Source organism: Phascolarctos cinereus, unplaced genomic scaffold, assembly GCF_003287225.1.
Source record: "Phascolarctos cinereus isolate Bilbo 61053 unplaced genomic scaffold, phaCin_HiC Scaffold_726;HRSCAF=1367, whole genome shotgun sequence".
Classification (NCBI taxonomy): domain Eukaryota; kingdom Metazoa; phylum Chordata; class Mammalia; order Diprotodontia; family Phascolarctidae; genus Phascolarctos; species Phascolarctos cinereus.
This window is the reverse complement of record NW_027556098.1, coordinates 193,224,913-193,243,733: the sequence shown is the minus strand read 5'-3', so window position 1 is coordinate 193,243,733 and position 18,821 is coordinate 193,224,913. Positions and strand designations below refer to the sequence as shown.

Sequence of the window (18,821 nt, the reverse complement as noted above, 5' to 3'; positions counted from 1 at the left end):
AAGGATTGTTTCTTCATGCTTTTACAGCTTTGCTCTGTCAGATGAAGCATACAGATCCCTGAGAGACCAAGATAAAGACCAGTGTATTCTTATTACTGGAGAAAGTGGAGCTGGGAAAACAGGTAAGATCATTCTGCAACTTTTTTTTTGTCCCCTTTCATCCTTGAAGAAGGGAAATAGTAAACAGAATGGCTGTGATAAAGGAAAAAGATAGGGGACAAGTTAAGTTAAGGTTGTGTTCTTTTGATGTAGGAAGATCTAACAGCGTCCTATTGTGAGGTTCTCTTGTGTTAGTTCAGTGAATAGAATCATTGGATTTTGGAATTGAATAGAACCTCAGAGGTCATCTGATTATACAGATGGAAAAACTAAAGTCCAAAGAATGGGACTTGCCTAAGGTCACATGAGTAGTATATGGCAGGACTAAACTTTAGTTTAAATTCTTTTGCCTCCAAGACAGATGCTCTTCTCACTAGCTAGGTTCTGTGATCACCTCTGTGATAAATATGGATCTGCTATTAACTTTTCTCCAGAATGAACAAATTCATGAGTGACTGAATGACTGAAAAGTCATTTCTTAAGTGCTTACTATGTGCCAAGAGAATACATATAGAAATGGAGACAATCCCTGTTCTCAAGGGGTTCATACTCTTAATTGGTGAAGATAACATTTAAAAGAAAGTTCAGCTGCAGGGAAGATGTGAAGACCTAGAAGTCTTAAGGGGGTGGTGGGGGGTTGGATGACAAGGCCCAAAGGTCATTTGTTTATGTAGGTAGTTAAGATGACTGTGCTAGGGAACTGCAGGGACAACTGAGGCAGGGCAGATGATAAAGAGATCTCAGGAGACATTGGCATGGCAGATGATAGGACCTGGTGGCCCACCATCTCGTCAGGAGGAATGGAGTTGTTGACTCCTCTACCATCAAAGCCTAGTAAGTAGTCAATAGGCCAAGGGTCAGGCAAGTGGGAAGAGTGCCGAGTGTAGTTTTGGTTCTTCCTACTTCCTGGCCATCTAGGATGGGTTCTAGAATGGTTAAAGGTGTCACCATAGTGTTGACTCTTCCTACCACTGGGCTGTACTTTTCAGGGGTGAATAAAGATGGCTAGAGAGAATACAAGCGATCTAGACTACTAGGCAAATTGTTCAAAGGATGAGAAACCAGCACTACCGTTTCGGAGACAGTGTGGTACATTGGAAAGAGCATTGGCTCTAGAATCAGAGATCCCAAGTTTAAATGCTGCCTCAGACATTCAGTTCTTGTGTAACTTTGGGCAAATCACATAAACCTCTCTGAGACTGATTTCTTTCATCTATAAAAGTGAGGGGCCTGGATTAGATGGCCTTTTTAGCTTTGGGTCTTTGACCTCATTATCCCAGTTAAATTAATTTGGTTGATGTTGAGATTTACCAAATTGTACAGTTCTAGATTTTGGCTGCACATTCTTTGCTTTGTTTTCCAAAGTTGCCTGGGTGCTAGTAACAAGTATATTAACTCCTCTCTGGAAATATTTTTAAGACAAATGCCTGTTTTCCCTTTGTGATGATTTCTCTGTTTCCCAAGGGATTGAGATTTATCCTGTATGTTTCTTGCCAGGCATGTAATCAACCACTTCTTTATGCTCTTTATTCAGAGCATCTCATGTGATTGATCTTGAATGTGAAACTTATTCTACACCTGGTGCCCAGCTAAACTGGAAAAGACTCAAAACAATTGCTTTCTCCAGGACCAAAGGGGAATACTTCAACAATGACTGTCAGTGAACTTCCTCAATTGGAATGGTGTGGTGGTGGGGAGGAGGAGGAGGAGGAGGAGGAAAGAAGGAGGGTAGTGAGGAGAAAATGGCATTTTCAAAACTTTTTAAATCTTTAAATTGTTATTGTTTTCCAGAAAAGAATCTGAGTAATCATGAGCATTTTTCACAGCCTGAAATTAAAAGTATGCATATAATTAAAAGTTCTAAAACAGACCAGTTATGTGCAACATACTTTTTAATTTGTCTCCATATCATTTGAGAGGCTGCTCAGTTAACTGTAAAATGTTTTGTTTCCACTGACCAAAAGAAGAACAGCCTCAGTTTCCTCATCTGTAAAATGGGAATTATAATAATCACACCTACCTTACAGGGTTGCTATGAGGATCAAATGAGATAATGAATAATTGTAAAGTGCTTTTTGTGCCTTAAAGTGCTATATAAATGCTAGTTATTTTTATTATATCTAGATTTTTTTTCAGATTTAAGTACTTTTGAAATAAGCAAGCACAAAAAAACAGTGTGATTGCGAGTCAGAAAGATAAGTATTCAAGTCCTACTTTTCACATACACTAGTAGAATGACCTTGAGGTTGTTTATGTGGGTAACTACAGTTATCCTTCCTGATTGTGACTTTCCCCATTACTGTTTTGATATATTATGAGTCAGCATAAGAAATTAAATGGGAATTTTGGGGGAGTTTTGCAGAAGCTTTGGACCACATATAAAGGCCAGCAGAAGACACAGAAAAAGTTCATAAACTCAGAAATGCATAAAATATGTATAGTATTGTGTAATATCAACCCAGATTTTACAATAAGATATTGTAAACACTGCCTTAAAAAAAAAAAGAAGTTTGGACTTCTTCTCTGGTACAAAAGGAGGGCCAAAAAATTTTACTTAGATTTATCAGATCGAGGGGGTGTTGCATTCCCTAATCCCTAAAATGTGAAGGGATAACTGTATAAATATGGTGACAGTTTGAACAGAAATAGGGAAGTTGGGAGGAGCCACAGATTGGGGGGAGGAGGGGAGAAGACTCTGAATTTCTTTTTGCATATATTGAATAATCCTCCTTTTCCCCATCTGTCATTTTACTATATATTGGAACATTTTACTGTATGTTGGAATCAGTGGGATCATCTCTTCCTATCTTGAACCTCATATATCTTGTTGCCTAGAACCTACAGCTGAAAAGTACCTTTATTTTTCCTTTGGGTTTTGGCATTTTTTTGCTAGGCCCATTTCATTCCGGACCCTGGCCTTCCTAGTGCTGTTGTCTATTATTATATTATTTTAAAAAGTGGACTGTGCCAATTTTAATTTTAAAAAATCACCAGAGAACTTCCTCTGTGGCCATATAATTTTTTTTCTAGCTGCTTTCCTGCTTTCTTCCTCTTGGGGATGATTCGCAGTTGTAGAAAGAGAATTTCAACTTTTAGGCCCTCCCATCGTTCTTTACACCTCTTTTGTTAACACTCTGATTATGGGCTTTTATATATCTTTTCTCTGGTTTTTATTTTCATTTTTTTTTGGGGGGAGGCATAGAATCGTTCTTTCATACTATCTCCTGTGTCTAGGATTCCTTTTCTTCACTTAGATCAACTCCAAGATGACATGGTTACTTTGATACAATGTTCTGGTCACTTTTTTATCATATACTTGTTCTTGTTCCTTATACCTAGTCTTAGATAAAGTGATTGGGGGGAGGGGGGAAACAACAACCCTCACACTCCTTCTCCTCCCTGCTTTCCCTCCACCCCAGGGTCTCAGGCTTCTATGAATTATTTCTAATATTTTGACTAGGCAAATATAATTATTTCTAATATATCAGGGAAATCAGCTTATGTAATAACTTCCAGCAAGAAGACCAATGTAACATATACCCTGCATGTCATTGGATCAGTTTCCTAGGTTAAATTGCTCTTTTATATTTATCCTGGGTCAAAGCTGCTTGTTACTTTTATTTTGAATTATTATACTCATGCTAGTCCAGGGTGGGGAACCCGCAACCGCGAGGCCACATGTGGCCGTCTAGGTCCTCAAGTGCGGCCCTTTGCCTTAGCCTCTAGCTCATCTTCCTTACTTTGGAATGTTTGCAAATTGGGCAACACTCTCATGGTTGCCTGGCTCACAGAACCCATCTACCTGCTTATCTTTTCCTACCTGTTTTCATGTCTGTTTGTTTTGAAGACAATAGAGTAGGGATTACCCAATAATGTTTTATCATAGTTTTCTTTAATTAGTATTGTTAGATTCTAAAGTTGATAATCTAAAATGTATGTTCTGTTGAATTAGAAAGAATCACACACGCGCACATACATACACAAACACACAACAAAACTTGGGATTAAATTTTGGAGAATGAAAACATGAAAGAGATAAAACAATAATGTAACAGGAAGGGTATTAAGTTTAGAGAGGAAATCCACTCCACTCTTTTTCTGAGATGTTAAATTCCAGATCAAATGAGCCACAGATATTTTGCTTCTCTTTGGAAATGGAGTCTCACCTTCCTGCAGTACTTAGGTTCTTTTGAGTGAGTTTCAATACTAAAAATTTCACATCATGTAATTGGTGCCAAACAGTGCAATATCTTTCAACAAATTCTTTACCCAGAATCATGCACTTTTATAGCTGAAGGGACTTTAGAGATCAACTTAGCTGGGAAGAATGGCTTAATAAATGGTTGTGACTGACTGCCTTCCACTTCCTCCTCTGTAACCTGGACTCTGCTCCTGGGTCCCTTGGATCTAATAGACCAGCTTTTGCCTTATCTTTCTGGAGCCCAAGCCTTCACACCATGTCAATATTCTTTCAACTCTACCACACTCCTCCTGAAGGCACATTGAATAAGTAATAATTTATTCAGATGTGAAAACAGATGGAAGATTTGCTCTCAGGCCCAGCTTTGTGAGACATATATATTTATCTATTGTTTTATTTGCGTGTTATATCACTCTAATACTATCCAAGAGTAAACTCCTTGAGAACAGGGACTTTTTTGTTTTATCTTTGTATCTCCTTCTAATAAGTACAAATCTAGTTTTTTAAGGGTGTTGAATGATTTAATAATCTGTTCTAGAATTTTACTGTGGGGCAGTGAGGTAGCACAGTGGATAGCTGGGCCTGGAGTCAGGAAGACTCATCTTCCTGAGTTCAAATCTGGCTTCAGACACTTATTAGCTGTGTGACCCTGGGCAAATCACTTCATCCAGTTTGTTCTCAGTTTCCTCATCTGTAAAATGGAGCTGGATAAGGTAATGGCAAACTACTCCAGTATGTTTGCCAAGAAAACCCCAAATGGAGTTACAGAGAGTCAGACATGACTGAGACAACTTTGTCTCCAGTGTCTTAACACAATGACAGGCACTTACTGAGTGCTTGGTGGGTTGGGCAGCATCTGTTCTTAAACATGGAACGTTGCCTTCACCCCTGTGGCTGGGTCACTTTCTGTTGATGATCCAGGCATTTGATGAGGGCCATGATGTCTTCTGGGCCACGACAACTTGGGTGTTGCACTGCTGCTATAATAAAAGCAATTCACTCTTTATGCCTCAGAGAAAAGGCCAAGTGTTTCCAGGCATTACTCAACAAATTTCTACCCCAAGTACAAATAGTTTGTAAAGAGTCATTCAGGCAGAGAGAGGGGGAGAGGGAGAGAGATGAGGGTGAGGGGGGGTAGATAGAGGGAAGGGAGAGAAAGGGGAAGGAGGGAGAGAGAGAAAGAAAGGAGAGAGGGGAGAGGGAGGGAGGGGAAAGGAGGAGAGAGAGAGAGAGAGAGAGAGAGAGAGAGAGAGAGAGAGAGAGAGAGAGAGAGAGAGAGAGAGAGAGAGAACACAAGCACAGTAAGCAGTGCATAGGGAAAAAATGAATACAAGGATACTACCCAAGGACAGCAGAATAAGCCTGCCTAATTTAGAAAATAAGAAAATATTGTTAATTGTTTGGCTTAGAGTTTTACAGTCACTTGTAGCTTCTAGGAGCTCCATGTGGAAGCTTCCACATGAATTCTGCAGGCTGCTGGAGTCATTAAGACGTTTTGGCTCCAAACCCTCAGTGACCTTGTGCTGCTCATTTGAGATGGTCCCTTGCTGTTGGAGCAAAAAGATGATGCATTGAGTTTAGCCCAAACATGGACTGGCATTGCACATAAGCTGAAAATAACCAAGTTGACATGAAAGTGCTGTATAAAGGTCAGATATTATTTCATCCTAGAATGACCATGAGAAGACCTTCAGCACACTTTTTTTGGCCAGTCTTTATATCCTCAGGACCTCACATAGTAACTGGCCTATAGCAAGTGCTTTTGAAGAATTTATGTTCAAACAAGGGTCAGAAAAAGTCAAAACTTCTATCTGTAACCTTTTTATAATGCTTTAATCGACTTGGGAGATCTGCTCAATTAAAGCTTTGTTTGCTTTGATGTCTTAGCAACTGAGGTGCTCATCCTCACCCAAGTGTCCCCAGCATATTTTGTTGTTGTATGTGCATTTGCTCTCTTCCAGGTAACTCCTGTCTCACTCTACCATGATCTTAACCCATTAAGTAAATGAACATTTTGCTAAAACTTGGTGGGGGGTGGGGGGGGAAATCCTGTTCGAAATGTTGATGCAGTATTTCATCACAGAATGATATATTCATAATATGCAAAAAATCTCTTGTTCCCACAAGAATGTGTAGGTTATATACTGTATCATTCCTCCCACACTCTTCTAGGAAGCATATGTAGAGGCTGGAGATGAAAACATAGTTTTCCTGATACAGTTTAAGATTCTCTCTTTTGCATCATCATGTTCAGAATTATTTTTTAAGTTGTAAAGTACCTCGTAGAAGTGTGTCCTTTGTAGAAGGGTTTTCATTGGTGTTTTCATTGGAACTCCCTGAGGAGGTCCCTATGCAGATTGGCAGCTGTTCTGTAATTTAGAGATATGCTGAGAATTTTGAGAGTCAGTATGTCTCAGGGTGGCTGGGGGTGGAGCCTTGAACCCTCATATCATAGCTCCAGGGATCATCTCCTCATACACTTAGCTCTAGAAGACACTGCAGCAGCCATGTAGTTTAGTTCTCTCATTTTAAAGATGAGGAAACTGAGGCTTCAGGGTCCAAATGACTTGGATCCTGTCAGGGGTGGGATTTGAATCCAGGTTATCATTGACTCCAAAGCTGGCTTACTGTGTCATACTGTCTTTCATGTATGTAGATAAAGAGAAACACTGTGGCATTATGGATGGCATGTTCATCTTGGAATATTGGATTGTAGTTTTAGAGAAGGAACCTTAGAGGCTTTAAGAGCCTTCTTTATTTTACAGATGAGGAAACTGAGGTAACTGAGGTACAAGGTGGTCTGGGGATAGCTTGTAAGTTTCTGAAGGTGGGGTTTAAATGAACTCCTGGGTCTTCCCCGAGTCCAGCACTCTCTCCAGTAGGCCATATTCTGCCTCTGAAATGTGATTGTGGACAGTTAGAACTCTTTTAGCCTGAGGCAGTTCCCTAAGATTTTCTACCAAGTCATAGATGGTTGTGATCCGACTTGATGAAGGGAGTTTCCACACCCACACAATTGGAGATCCTTGACATTGCTCTGTGTGTCTGTGTGTATGGATATACATACCTTTTTTTTTGGGGGGAGGGGATGTGTTGGAGAAGAGAATCCCTTTTAAATCCTGTTGAACTGTTAGAAACAACCCTTTTAAATTCTATTTGGTTAGCATATTTTAAAAATTACTAATATTCCTTCTAAATGGGTGAAAGGTTTTTAGATTGTGACTGTTAGCAAAAGTTCTCCTTCTGTCCTTAAGCGGCATATTTTCTTGTTTTACAAAGTATACATGAGCATGAGGTAGGGTGGAGAGCTGTGATCTTGACAGTGTGCGGATATCCCAGGAGAGTTGCACATAGGTGTTGTTGTCATTATATGTCCTTTGTGCTTGAAGAAAACCAAAATGATATCATGATGTCAGAGTCAAATCAGGAGCTAGAAGAAACCTCAGAGGCCTCCAGTCCAGTCCTCTTATTTTATAGAGGAGGAATCTGAGGTTAAGCTGCTTGCACAGGTTTGCATAGCGTGTATTGTTGTTTAGTCGTTTTTCAGTCATGTCCAAGAAGCACTCCACCCGATAAGCACATATTGATCGCATGTTGTTTCAGTCACATCCAACTGTTCGCAACTCCATTTGGAGTTTTCTTAGTAAAGATACTGGATGCTTTGCCATTTCCTTCTCCAGCTCATTTTACAGATGAGGAAACTGAGGCAAACAGGATGAAGTGACTTGCCCAGGGTCACATAGCTAGTGTCAGAGGCCAGATTTGAACTCAGGAAAATAAGTCTTCTTGACTCAAGTCCTGGTACTCTTTCCAGTATAATGCTTCATTGCCCCATTACACACTAGGAAATGTCAGAGACCACCTTTGAACCGAGGTCTTCCTAAATTCAAGCTCAGTGCTTTGTCTACTACTCTGTGAATCCTTCTATTATTTAAAAATATTTAACTATTTGTTGTAAATTATCCTTAAATTTTCTAATAATGTATTGGGTGTTTATAAGCGACAGGACCCTGCAGAATTGTGGCTATACAAGGTCGTGTATTTGGCTGGTGCCTAACAGCAGTTGAAATCATCTGAGAACTAGGCTTTCAGATACAAAAGAATTGATAGCCATGTTCGGTTCTTGTGCTCAGTCCATTGGAGCATAGAACGAGAACTCAAGAGGGAGGTTGTCCAGCCTTCTCACTTTCCTGATGAGAGAACAGAGGCCTAGAGAATTAAAGTAATTTGTTCAAGAGCACACAGAGTAGATGACAATGCAGAAATCGAAACCCTTGTCCTCTGACTCCATAGCCAATGCCTTTTCCACTCTTTGGTCATTAATAGAAATGATTATGTAAAGATTTGATTTAGATAAATCTTAAGTATTTGGATACTGATCCAAATTTATCTGAACTTTGGCTCAAATAGACAGAAAGGAAATTGAGCAGAAAACCTCCTGAGATTACTATTATTTCCTGTTTTCAGAAGGACTCGACACTGAGAACAGACTGTAAAAAATTGTGTTCATCAAACATTCTTGGATCTCAAAATGCTGCCTTGCTGGTTTATTCATCTTTCTAAAGTAGTGACTGTCTCTTGGACTTGAGTTTTGAAGATCAGGTATCACACTGAAAAAAAAAATAGTTGTACGAGTTGACATTTTTGGTCAACAAGGCCTTATTTGGAGAAAATTACCCTTAAGCCCTGCTTCCAAAAGTGAATTGCTGAAAACAGCTCCAGAATCTTTGCCTGAAGACATATACCAACCTGAACCCAAGAACTTCTGAAGTTTTAAAATGAATGCCTTAGAAATACTATAGTTTTTTTAAAATTATCTTCTCATTGGATTATATAAATGAGTTTCACTGGAAAATGATAGTCACGTTTTATTACTTCCATTTGAGCTAACCTTTCTTTTAGTATGTCCTAATTAATGTTTGATTAAGAGCTCCCACATGATCTGGATTGTAAGATACTGCTTCTTCACAGGCCACCATTACATTCTGTAAGATCATATGTCGTTGAACCTCCAGGTTAGCCTTAGACTGGCTAAAAGACTTTAGCATAGTGATCAGTTGCTGTTCACAGGTAGCATGCCAAACCTTCATTTATTCACTTCTGGTGGAAGATGAATGCTGTAGTTGCCCATGGAAGCTACTGTTGGGTGTGGCTGGCCAAGACCTTGTCTCCTCTGTCACCACTCTTGGTGAAGGCCATCATCTCCTCACACCGGATTATTGCAATAGTTTGTTGCTGGGTCTGCCTGCCTCAAGTCCAATCCATCTTCCATTTAGCTACTAAAGTGACTTTCCTAAAACAAAGCCTAGGTGTGATCATGTCACTTACATACTCAATAAACTCTTGTGGCCCTCTGTCATCTCCAGGATCGAATAAAAAAAACTTCTGTTTGGCATTCAAAGGCTTTCATATCCTAGATACCTCCTACCTTTCCAGTTTTTTTATACTTTACTCCCAGACGCTTATTCTTTAATCCAGTGACATTTCCCTCTTTGGCTCTTCCACAAACAAGATTCTCCATCTCTCATCTTTGGGCTTTTTCTCTAGCTGTCACCTATGTCTGGAATGCTCTCCCTCAGTTCCCTTGTTGTTGTATCCCATTTCAGTTGTATTCTCACTCTTTGTGACCCCGTTAGGGTTTTTTTTTTTTGACAAAGATAATAGAGTGGTTGGCCAATTCGTTATCCAGCTCATTTTACAGATGAGGAAACTGAAGCAAATGGGGTTAAGTGATTTGCCCAGGGTCATGCAGCCAGCCAGTAAGTGTCTGAGGCTGGATTTGAACTCAGGTCTTCCTGACTCCAGGTCCACCCTATGCCACATGGCTCTTTATGTCGAAGCTAAAATCCTGACTTTTACAGGTAGCCTTTCTTCTTAATTCTAGTACCTTCCTTCTAAGTTATTTCCTATTTATCCTGTATATAGCTTATTTGTATATATTTCTTTGCATATTGTCTCCACCATTAGATTGTAACTTCCTTGAGGGCAGAGACTCTCTTTTGCCTCTTTTTGTATCCCTAGTGCTTAGCACAGTACCTGGCACATAGTAGGCACTTAATAATTGTTTATTGATAGATATACATTCATATGTAAACATGCATGTGTATTTACATTTATTACATGTATTTATTTTTATATATGTTTGTATGCACATATATACATATATATATATATATATACTTTAATTTCTATAGATGCATGTAGATATGTATACACATATACATACACCTGAGAATTACTAGAAACTTAGCAAGAATAATATGTGGGATAAGTGGAATAAGTAATATCAAAAGCAGTTTGGAGAGACATACAGATATAACAAGAACACACCCAAACGAAACTGCTTCCTTCTCAGTTTTTCTTGGGTCCATCCCTGTCCTAGATGTGTACACTGCGTTAAAGGTCTCTGGGACCATTGTATGTGAATGATTCTGTGAATTCTCAGTTATTGAAACCATGTTGGCGTGAGGCATTGGTAAATGTGGCAAGTTATTGAGCATCTGCTATGTACAAGGCACTGAGGGAGAAAAGGTGTTTTGCTTTTTTGTTTGTTTGTTTTTAAATGACACACCACCTACCACCTGCCCATGGGGAGCTAATATTCTTCTTCTTAGGGGAGGGAATGGTTATGAAATTTACATAACTAAGCATAATATACAGCAGAGTGTAATGGGAATAAAAGTGGGATCCAGACAAAATTCCCAAGGAAAATTTGAAGAGGTTGAGAAATTTAGTTCTCATGTAGAATTGAGAGCCTGTTTTAGAACTTAAGCAACTTAACACATGATATAGTTTATGTATACTTTGCCCGTATAGTAAGATTAGAAAACCTTGAGCTGATCTTAGAATAATATTTGTGAAACATTTTACAGTTTATCAAGTACTTTATATTCACTATTCTTTTCAGTTCATTAGAATATCCTGTTGGATCTAGAATGTTAATAGAAAGTTTAATTGATGCTGACCCACAGCTATAATCATTACATTTTAGCATTTAAGTATGTAGTTAAGTATGATTTGTTACCTGTTTCATTGCCTAGCTTGGGTATAAATCATAGGGCAATGAGTGATTAGGTCACTTTTTAATTTGAAGAGTGAATATTTGCTTCTGGCAGAACTGTACAACCATGAATAATCAGCAATATTTCACTAATTCAGGTTGATTTGAGGGGCTCTAGTGAGTATGACTAGAAACTAATTTTGAAGAAATGGTATTTTAGACCTTTTAAGTGTATGTAATTTGGCAGCAAGCAGAAGATTTACCAAACTTTGGCAGATAATCTGATTGGCATGAATGTGTAGTGAAGGCTACTTTAATAAGTGTTTTAAGGACAGTTTTAATTAGACTAGTGATTACATCTAAAACAAAACTTTAAGTTCTTTTTCTTAAATATCCCTCTGTTACATCCCCCACCCCTCTTTTTTTTTTTGCAGAAGTGGAGATCCATGGGTGTGGAACATTGCATGTAATATCAGATTTTTTAATGTGTGGATTAGTTTTTCTATTTTTCCCCTCTCTTATTCCTCATTTAAAAATACGTCATTCTTTGTCATAAGAGATGGCTCTCTGAGAGAGGGGGTAGAGAAGCAAATGTAGGTGATGTAAAAACAAAAGATATTAATAAAATTTTATTGTAAAAAAGTATTTCTTAGATATTTATGTTATCAATTTGCTAAACATAATGATCTCAGAAGAAATGTTTTCTTAGCAACCTTCCCCCCCCCCCCCCAATAATGTAGAGTTGAATTTAATCCAGCTGAGGTCTGAATTAATAAAGATTTACGCTAGCCAAAATTTAAAAATAAAATTTAACTTTTTAGAAAAGACATTGAAAATATGCTACATTTAAAAATGATGAGTTTATGCCCTCTCCCCCTCAAAACACAACACACTTTTACTGTTAGCACCACCCCTTAAGTATTTTTGAGATTTCTGTTTAACTCATTATGGTGGCTTGTTTCTCATCTACAGAAGCCAGCAAACTTGTGATGTCCTATGTTGCTGCGGTTTGCGGAAAAGGAGCCGAAGTTAACCAGGTCAAAGAACAGCTTTTACAGTCGAATCCAGTACTAGAAGGTATGATTTTCCTATATATGCATATATTAGGTCTGTTTCCTTCAGGTATCAGCGTGGTCCTTGTGGTTGAGGTCATTTTAGGAACACTACAAACACCTGGCATTTGGGAGGCAAAAGGAATGAAGTAAGAGAATTTGGACCAAATCCTGCAGAGTAAATAAGCCCCAGAACATACAGAGTGCAGGAAACGGTGTTTTTTTGTTGTTTTGTTTTTTTTTAAGAGAGAAACTTGCCCACTATTAAGTGATTATTTGTCTTTCATTTTCAAGATAACCATGTAACTTAAATTTTTTTCCACAAAAAAAAAATCCAAACTCCAAAATCTAGCTGACATTTGTGGCTTACATTTACTAGCTGAGAAGAATCCAGCAGGGAACAGCAACATTACCACAATTCAATTACGTACCCATTAAGAACTAGACTCTTGATATATGAAGACAAATTTGAAGCAGGCCCTTCCCTCAAGAAACTTCTTACAGGGCAAAATGCAGCAGAATTAAGGTAGGAGCTTGTTAGCTATCTCACTGAGTTGTTAATGACACCCAGGTTTTAAATATGAACGTTCTGAAGGTTAGTTTAATTTTTTCTCCGTGGCCACAAATGTCATCGCTAAACTTGAACGTCCATCTTGTAAACTGCATGTTCTTGAACAAAGTCAGAAGTGATTTCCCTTAGTCCCATAGGGAATCAAGCAAGAGTTACATCAGCACAAATCAATTACCACTATTGGAAAAACGTCTCAGATCATATGACTCGGGTCACTATTATCACCTTCTGTTCTTGAGAGGATTGCTGAGGTAGTCTGTATAGTTTTTGAGAGCAATCAGTAGACTTGGGAACTGAACAATCTTAATGCCATTACTAACTCACTGTGTAGATGGGATGGCTTCTCTGTTTTGGGTTTCTCAAATTTATAAACCTCCCCCTCATCTCCAGAGAGAGTGAAATAATAAACATAAAAATATGTTGAGGTCTCCATAAGAATACTGCTGAGGAGTCCAAGGTATTGTTACTGCCCTTTTTTGTTCCTTTTGTTGGCAGCTTCTATAACTTACCATATCTGAGGCCCATGCACAGAACTCTTGGCTTGGAAACTCCCTTCATACACCTAGATTACTAAGTTGTAGACTCATAGAAAAAGAGCTGGATGAGAGGTTACGGATGCAGAGTCTGAGGCTAAGGGAGGTAAATTCATAATTTGCCCAAGGTCACACAGGTAGTAAATGTCAGACATGGGATTTGATAGCAGGCTTTAGGAGTGAAGCAGATTCCCTCTTTACCTGCAAGATAGCCTTAAAAAAGTTGCCTGTGGACAAAATGACTAATATGGAAGTGTTTCACATGATTACACATGCATAACCTATATCAGATTGCTTAAACCATCTCAGGGAGGAAAGAGAAGGGGGGATAGAATTTGGAACTTAAAAAAACAAATAAAAAGAATGTGAAATATTGTTTTTATATGTATTTGGGGAAAATAAAATATTATTTAAAAAGTAAATATATACTGAATATTAAAAAAAAAAGTTGCCTGCGGGCACTGAGAGGTTAAGTTTTTTGTTCATTATCACACAGTGTGTATGTCGCATGGGCCACTTGAACCCAGAACTTCCTGAGTTCCAGGCTGCGCTGCTATGGATGGAATGCCAGGTCTTTTATGATTTATCATTCCATTCTTTGGATTTTTCAATTATTGACTTTTCTGTTCCTGCTGAATCATAGGCTCTTGTCTTAATATTTTGTGTAAGGTATGTGCTGTATATCTCCACGTGCTTATTTTAAGAATGCCATACCCTAAAGTAGGAGCATTGTATGGGTCTCTGGTCTTCCTTTGTGCTTAGAATCCATTCCTTTATTCCATGGTATTTGAAACTAGACTCGAACCCAGGAAATGGGAGAAATGTACGCTGGTGGGCATGTGTTATCTTTTAAGGGAATGCTCTTTGCTTTCTAACTGGAGCAGCTACTGTAAATGAACATGGAAAACAATGAACTTAGAAAAACAATTGAGGAATGTGTCTCAGGCATTTTAGAATAGAGTGCTTGTGTTTTGAGTTGGTGCTTCACAATGAAAAGCTTCAGTGTTTAGGTCTGTGCTTAATAATATGTAGCTCAGCTTTGCTAGATGAAAAGATGATTTATGGCTTACAAATGGCACCCTGAATAAAGTTGTTTTTTTTTTTTAAACAGTTCTTTCACTCGGCCCTGACCTTCTCTTCAACAAATTGCCCTTTTTATTGTATCAGCTCCTTAAGTTAGATCTAAAACTCTTCCAACCTCTTGGCTAGGGAGCTATGTATATTCCCACCCACTGAAGTTAGAGCCTTATGAGAAATACCAAAAATGTTAGGTTTTTCTTATCAAGCAAGTCAAAGCTCATTATTATCAGCACTGCATTTATGAAAATCATTAGCCTGCCAGATGGGTGACATGACTCCTACCTTCCTCATCAAGCATGGTTTTCAGATAGGATTTCTCCTCTTCCTTTGACACCAAGGAGTTATGTTACAGTTGATTTTTAGTTCAAATATGAAATTGTTTGCTAGGAGCTGTTATTCGAATCCCTGAACTGATTTTGTCCTTCAAAAATTTTGTCTGGGCCTGCCTTGTTTGTTTTGCTTAGTTGAGATAAAATGGAAATATGCAAAACAAAGAAGCCAGCCAGTGTAAAACCGAGTGAGCCTGGCCTCGTTGGTTTAGATACTTCACTCTTCTCTCCAAACATACCTTTTGGGCCTTTGATTGGTTGTTTGACTGCAAAATGGTAGCCAAGTCGTTGTAGCTCTCAGCTAGACCCAAAGTCCTTACCTTTGAGCACTCACTCCTTCGCCACCTTTGTAAGTAAAGGTAGAGAAGTAGCATTCAACATGTGTCCAGAAGATCTGAATTCAAGTCCTGGCTCTGACATACTGACTGTGTGACCCTGGGAAAGTCATTTAACCACTTCAGCACCCCTCCCCCCCCAACCCTCTTCAGACTACGAGTTGCAGATCAGACTGACCTGAATTGGTTAGGGAGCATTTCTTTAGTGGGAGTCCCCTATGCCTATGACGTCTTAGATTCAATACAAATAAAATAACCACTACAAAAACCAAGCAAATGTGAAACTGCTAAATTCGTTTGATGTTTAGATTAATTGTCTTTGGCAAGTAGGGACTGTTTCATTATTTTTACTTGTATCCCCAGCACCTAGTGAGTGCATAGTAGGCACTTGATTACTTATTAAGATTAAACTATAAGCTTTATTAACTTAAACCTGCACTAAGATTTCTGTGACACCCTGTATTAAGGATTTGTTTATTGAGGATATTTAGAAGATTTTTGAGTTTCTCCAGTCTTTCCCTCACGTCCTTATGCCCACATTTTTTTCTTTCCTAGAACATAGCACACTGTATGACTTGGTGAGACGGTCTTGTATCTCCTTATCATGTCATCACCCACGTGATGTTCCCAGAACAGTACTAGAGTGGAAGTCTGGATGTTGACGTTTAGGAAGCAATACTGCTTTATCCTTCTCTTCTTGGAGCTATTGGAATGAGCTTGAGCTAGGCCGAATCAGTTGTCTCCCAAAGGAGTTTTGTCCACCATAGTGCAGAAAGTTTTACATATGTCATGGGAATAGAAAATAAGATCCTTTGCAGTGTGAAGGTTATGTCCACTGTAAATTGGTTGTCAGTCAAATAGCATTTATTAAGCAATTGCTCTATGCCAGGCACTATGCTAAGTGCTAGTGGTGAGTTCTGTCCTTTACTCTGTCCTTGGAGGGCTGACTTAGTTAGCTTCGGTTAAATAAATTGCTTTTGTTTTCCATTGAGAATGCATAAAGTGTTGAGGTTTTTTCTGTGGTCTTATAATCTCCACCCATTGCCACAATCCCATGCTTCTTACTTATATTCACTAATGATGATAGAAAGTCATAGTTACTGAGGTTTGATGTTACTAAATTGACCAATATCAGGAAAACCTCAGAGTCTTTGAAATAAGTGACATCTTATGGAACACAATGAAGCCTTGCTATATACCCCCTAACCTGGAAATTTGAACCAATAGCAAGACTTGCAAATTTTAAACACTTCATTTAAAACTTTCCAACCTGGATGTTTCCAGGGAAATTTCACAGGGAAAATTAAATCAATTCTGCGTTAAAAATGTCATTGCTCAGCCTCCTCAGAACATGACTGAGTTTTTGAATAGGGTGTTTATATTTTGATCTTCCTGCTTCAGTTTTTCTCATAGGTTGTCAGCATCTTTTAATCATGTCAAATTGTATCTTTTTGTTTCCTACAGCATTTGGAAATGCCAAAACTGTAAGGAATGACAACTCCTCTAGATTTGTAAGTATTTGTATAGACAGAAGAGTTAACAATAATGTTTGGTTCATTGATGTTGAAAATGAATGAGATATTTAATATTGTCTTGGAGTGTGTGTGTGTGTGTGTGTGTGTGTGTGTGTGTGGTGTGTATGTCTATCTTTAAAATATAAAAAGAGAACTCTATTGAAACACTGGTGATTAAGATGGGAAATGCTTTGATCTCTCTTATATCTTACCCTGTAATTCTTTTGAGAAAGATAGCAAACCACTCTGGTATCACACTCTCCTTGTTACTGATGGCTGTTATAAAACTTAAAGGGCAATTTTAACATGATGGCAGGTAATAACACCTTCACCTTCACCTGATTGTATCTCAGCCAAGAGCCAAGAAGTGAGCCAAAAAAAACCCCAAAACACAAAAAAACCTCATGGACAAACAACAACAACAACAAAAACCCACTTAACTAAAATAACTTATATCAATATGGCAGTTTAAAATTTACAGTGTAATTTTTTGTAAGGTAATATAAGTATTCCCACCATACAGATGGGAAAACTGAGGGGTGAATTGTCTTGCCCTGAGGGTTATAGAGCAAAGAAAAATGCTAGGGCTACACTTTACAAATTCTAGACCATAAGGGTTATGTTTTGGAAATTAATTTATACAAGGACCCAACAGGCCCTCATGTAGCTTATTTCCCCTTATCCCACTGTTCTGGGCAGCTAAGTGGTGCAGTAGATAAAGCACCAGGAGTCAGGAAGACCTGAGTTCAACTCTGGCTTCAGACACTTAATGGATGTTTGACCCTGGGCAAGTCACTTTACCCTCTTTTTCATCTTTAAAATGAGCTGGAGCAGGAAATGGACAACCACTTCAGTATCTTTGCCAAGAAAACCCCAGATGGGGCCACAAAGAGTCAGCCATGACCAAAATGGCTCAACAACACAATACATAGTTATAACAAACTTTGATTTCTAAGCTAACTGCAAATTAAATGAAGGGCGAAGGATTGTCACAGTGGCAATTGCAAGAGAAAATAGGGGGTTGGACCACAGGAGCCCTTGAATTGCCAGTCATAGGATCAATAGATTTTAGATCTAGAAGAGACCACAGAAACTCAGAATAGTCATCTGGGACCATGTGGTCACTTAGTATGGAATCAGATAGCTCTGCACACCTCCATAGATCCTGAAGGTATCATATTTTAGCACAGAGCAACAAAGATATTTTGTAGTGAACCAGAATCACCTAGAAAAGGTTAGGTTATCTTCACTATCTGGAGTGAAAAACAAAAAACAGAAAACAAAAACTCAGGTGGAGTGTAATACATTCCATCCAGCATAGTTGTAGGATCTGTGGTTATATGGAAAACTCGGGTCCCTAAAGCAATTGATCTTGAAGGGCTCAAGTAAGACAAGTTTTTTACCAAAGTAACATTTCTCCTGTCTCTGCCTTGAAGCCACTAACCTGCTGTTATTAATATTGATAACAGACAACTAACAGATATGAGAAGAGAAGGGAAAAGGTATATTTAGTATCTCCAAGTTCCTTTTAATAAATTGAGTTATTTTCATGCTAGATGGATTCTCACTTGAAGGATAGTTAAAGAAATCGAGGCGTATGGCTTTGGAGATCAGGGGTCCTGCATTTTCTTTCAGTGGCATTTCCAGGGGACACTCTTCCACCTAATGTCTAGCAAAAGTTTCCTCATACAGGTACTTAACATGGTTGTATTTAATTGAAATGAGGTAGCCATGGTTGCAACAAACAGCTAGTTAGAGGTTCCATTTTCCAGACTTACAGGAGAGCTCATTAGGAAGTGGGGATGGCCTCAAATTACTTGAGAATCCGTAGTTCCGTGAAGGACTCACCTCCTTTGTGCCACGTGAAACAGAGAAGGGTGAATGGAAGCTAGCTATAATTTGAATGAAGGGATCTGTGTCTGTGGTGGGGGAAGAGAAGATCTTTATAGAAGAGCAAACTTAGAAAAGTATACATGATTGTACTTACTGTATATTCAGAAAGTTCTTTCACAAAGTGAGTGAGGCCAACTCCTACTTGAAAGGAAACGACCTAATTATGCCTTAGTTTGTTCTGTAGCTATTCTTACTGTATTGGCCAACCCTTATG

General features: G+C 38.6%; 1 protein-coding gene across 5 annotated transcripts in view; it reads left to right on the top strand.

Annotated features, from left to right (window-relative positions):
* Nucleotides 1–18,821, top strand: part of MYO1B (myosin IB) — a 217,156-nt gene that overhangs the window by 110,505 nt on the left and 87,830 nt on the right. For all 5 annotated transcript variants that reach the window (XM_020993562.2, XM_020993560.2, XM_020993563.2 and 2 more), the window contains exons 4-6: nt 28–122; nt 12,273–12,377; nt 16,665–16,711. In XM_020993562.2, coding sequence (XP_020849221.1) covers nt 28–122; nt 12,273–12,377; nt 16,665–16,711 — 247 coding nt within the window. The remainder of the gene's footprint in view (nt 1–27; nt 123–12,272; nt 12,378–16,664; nt 16,712–18,821) is intronic.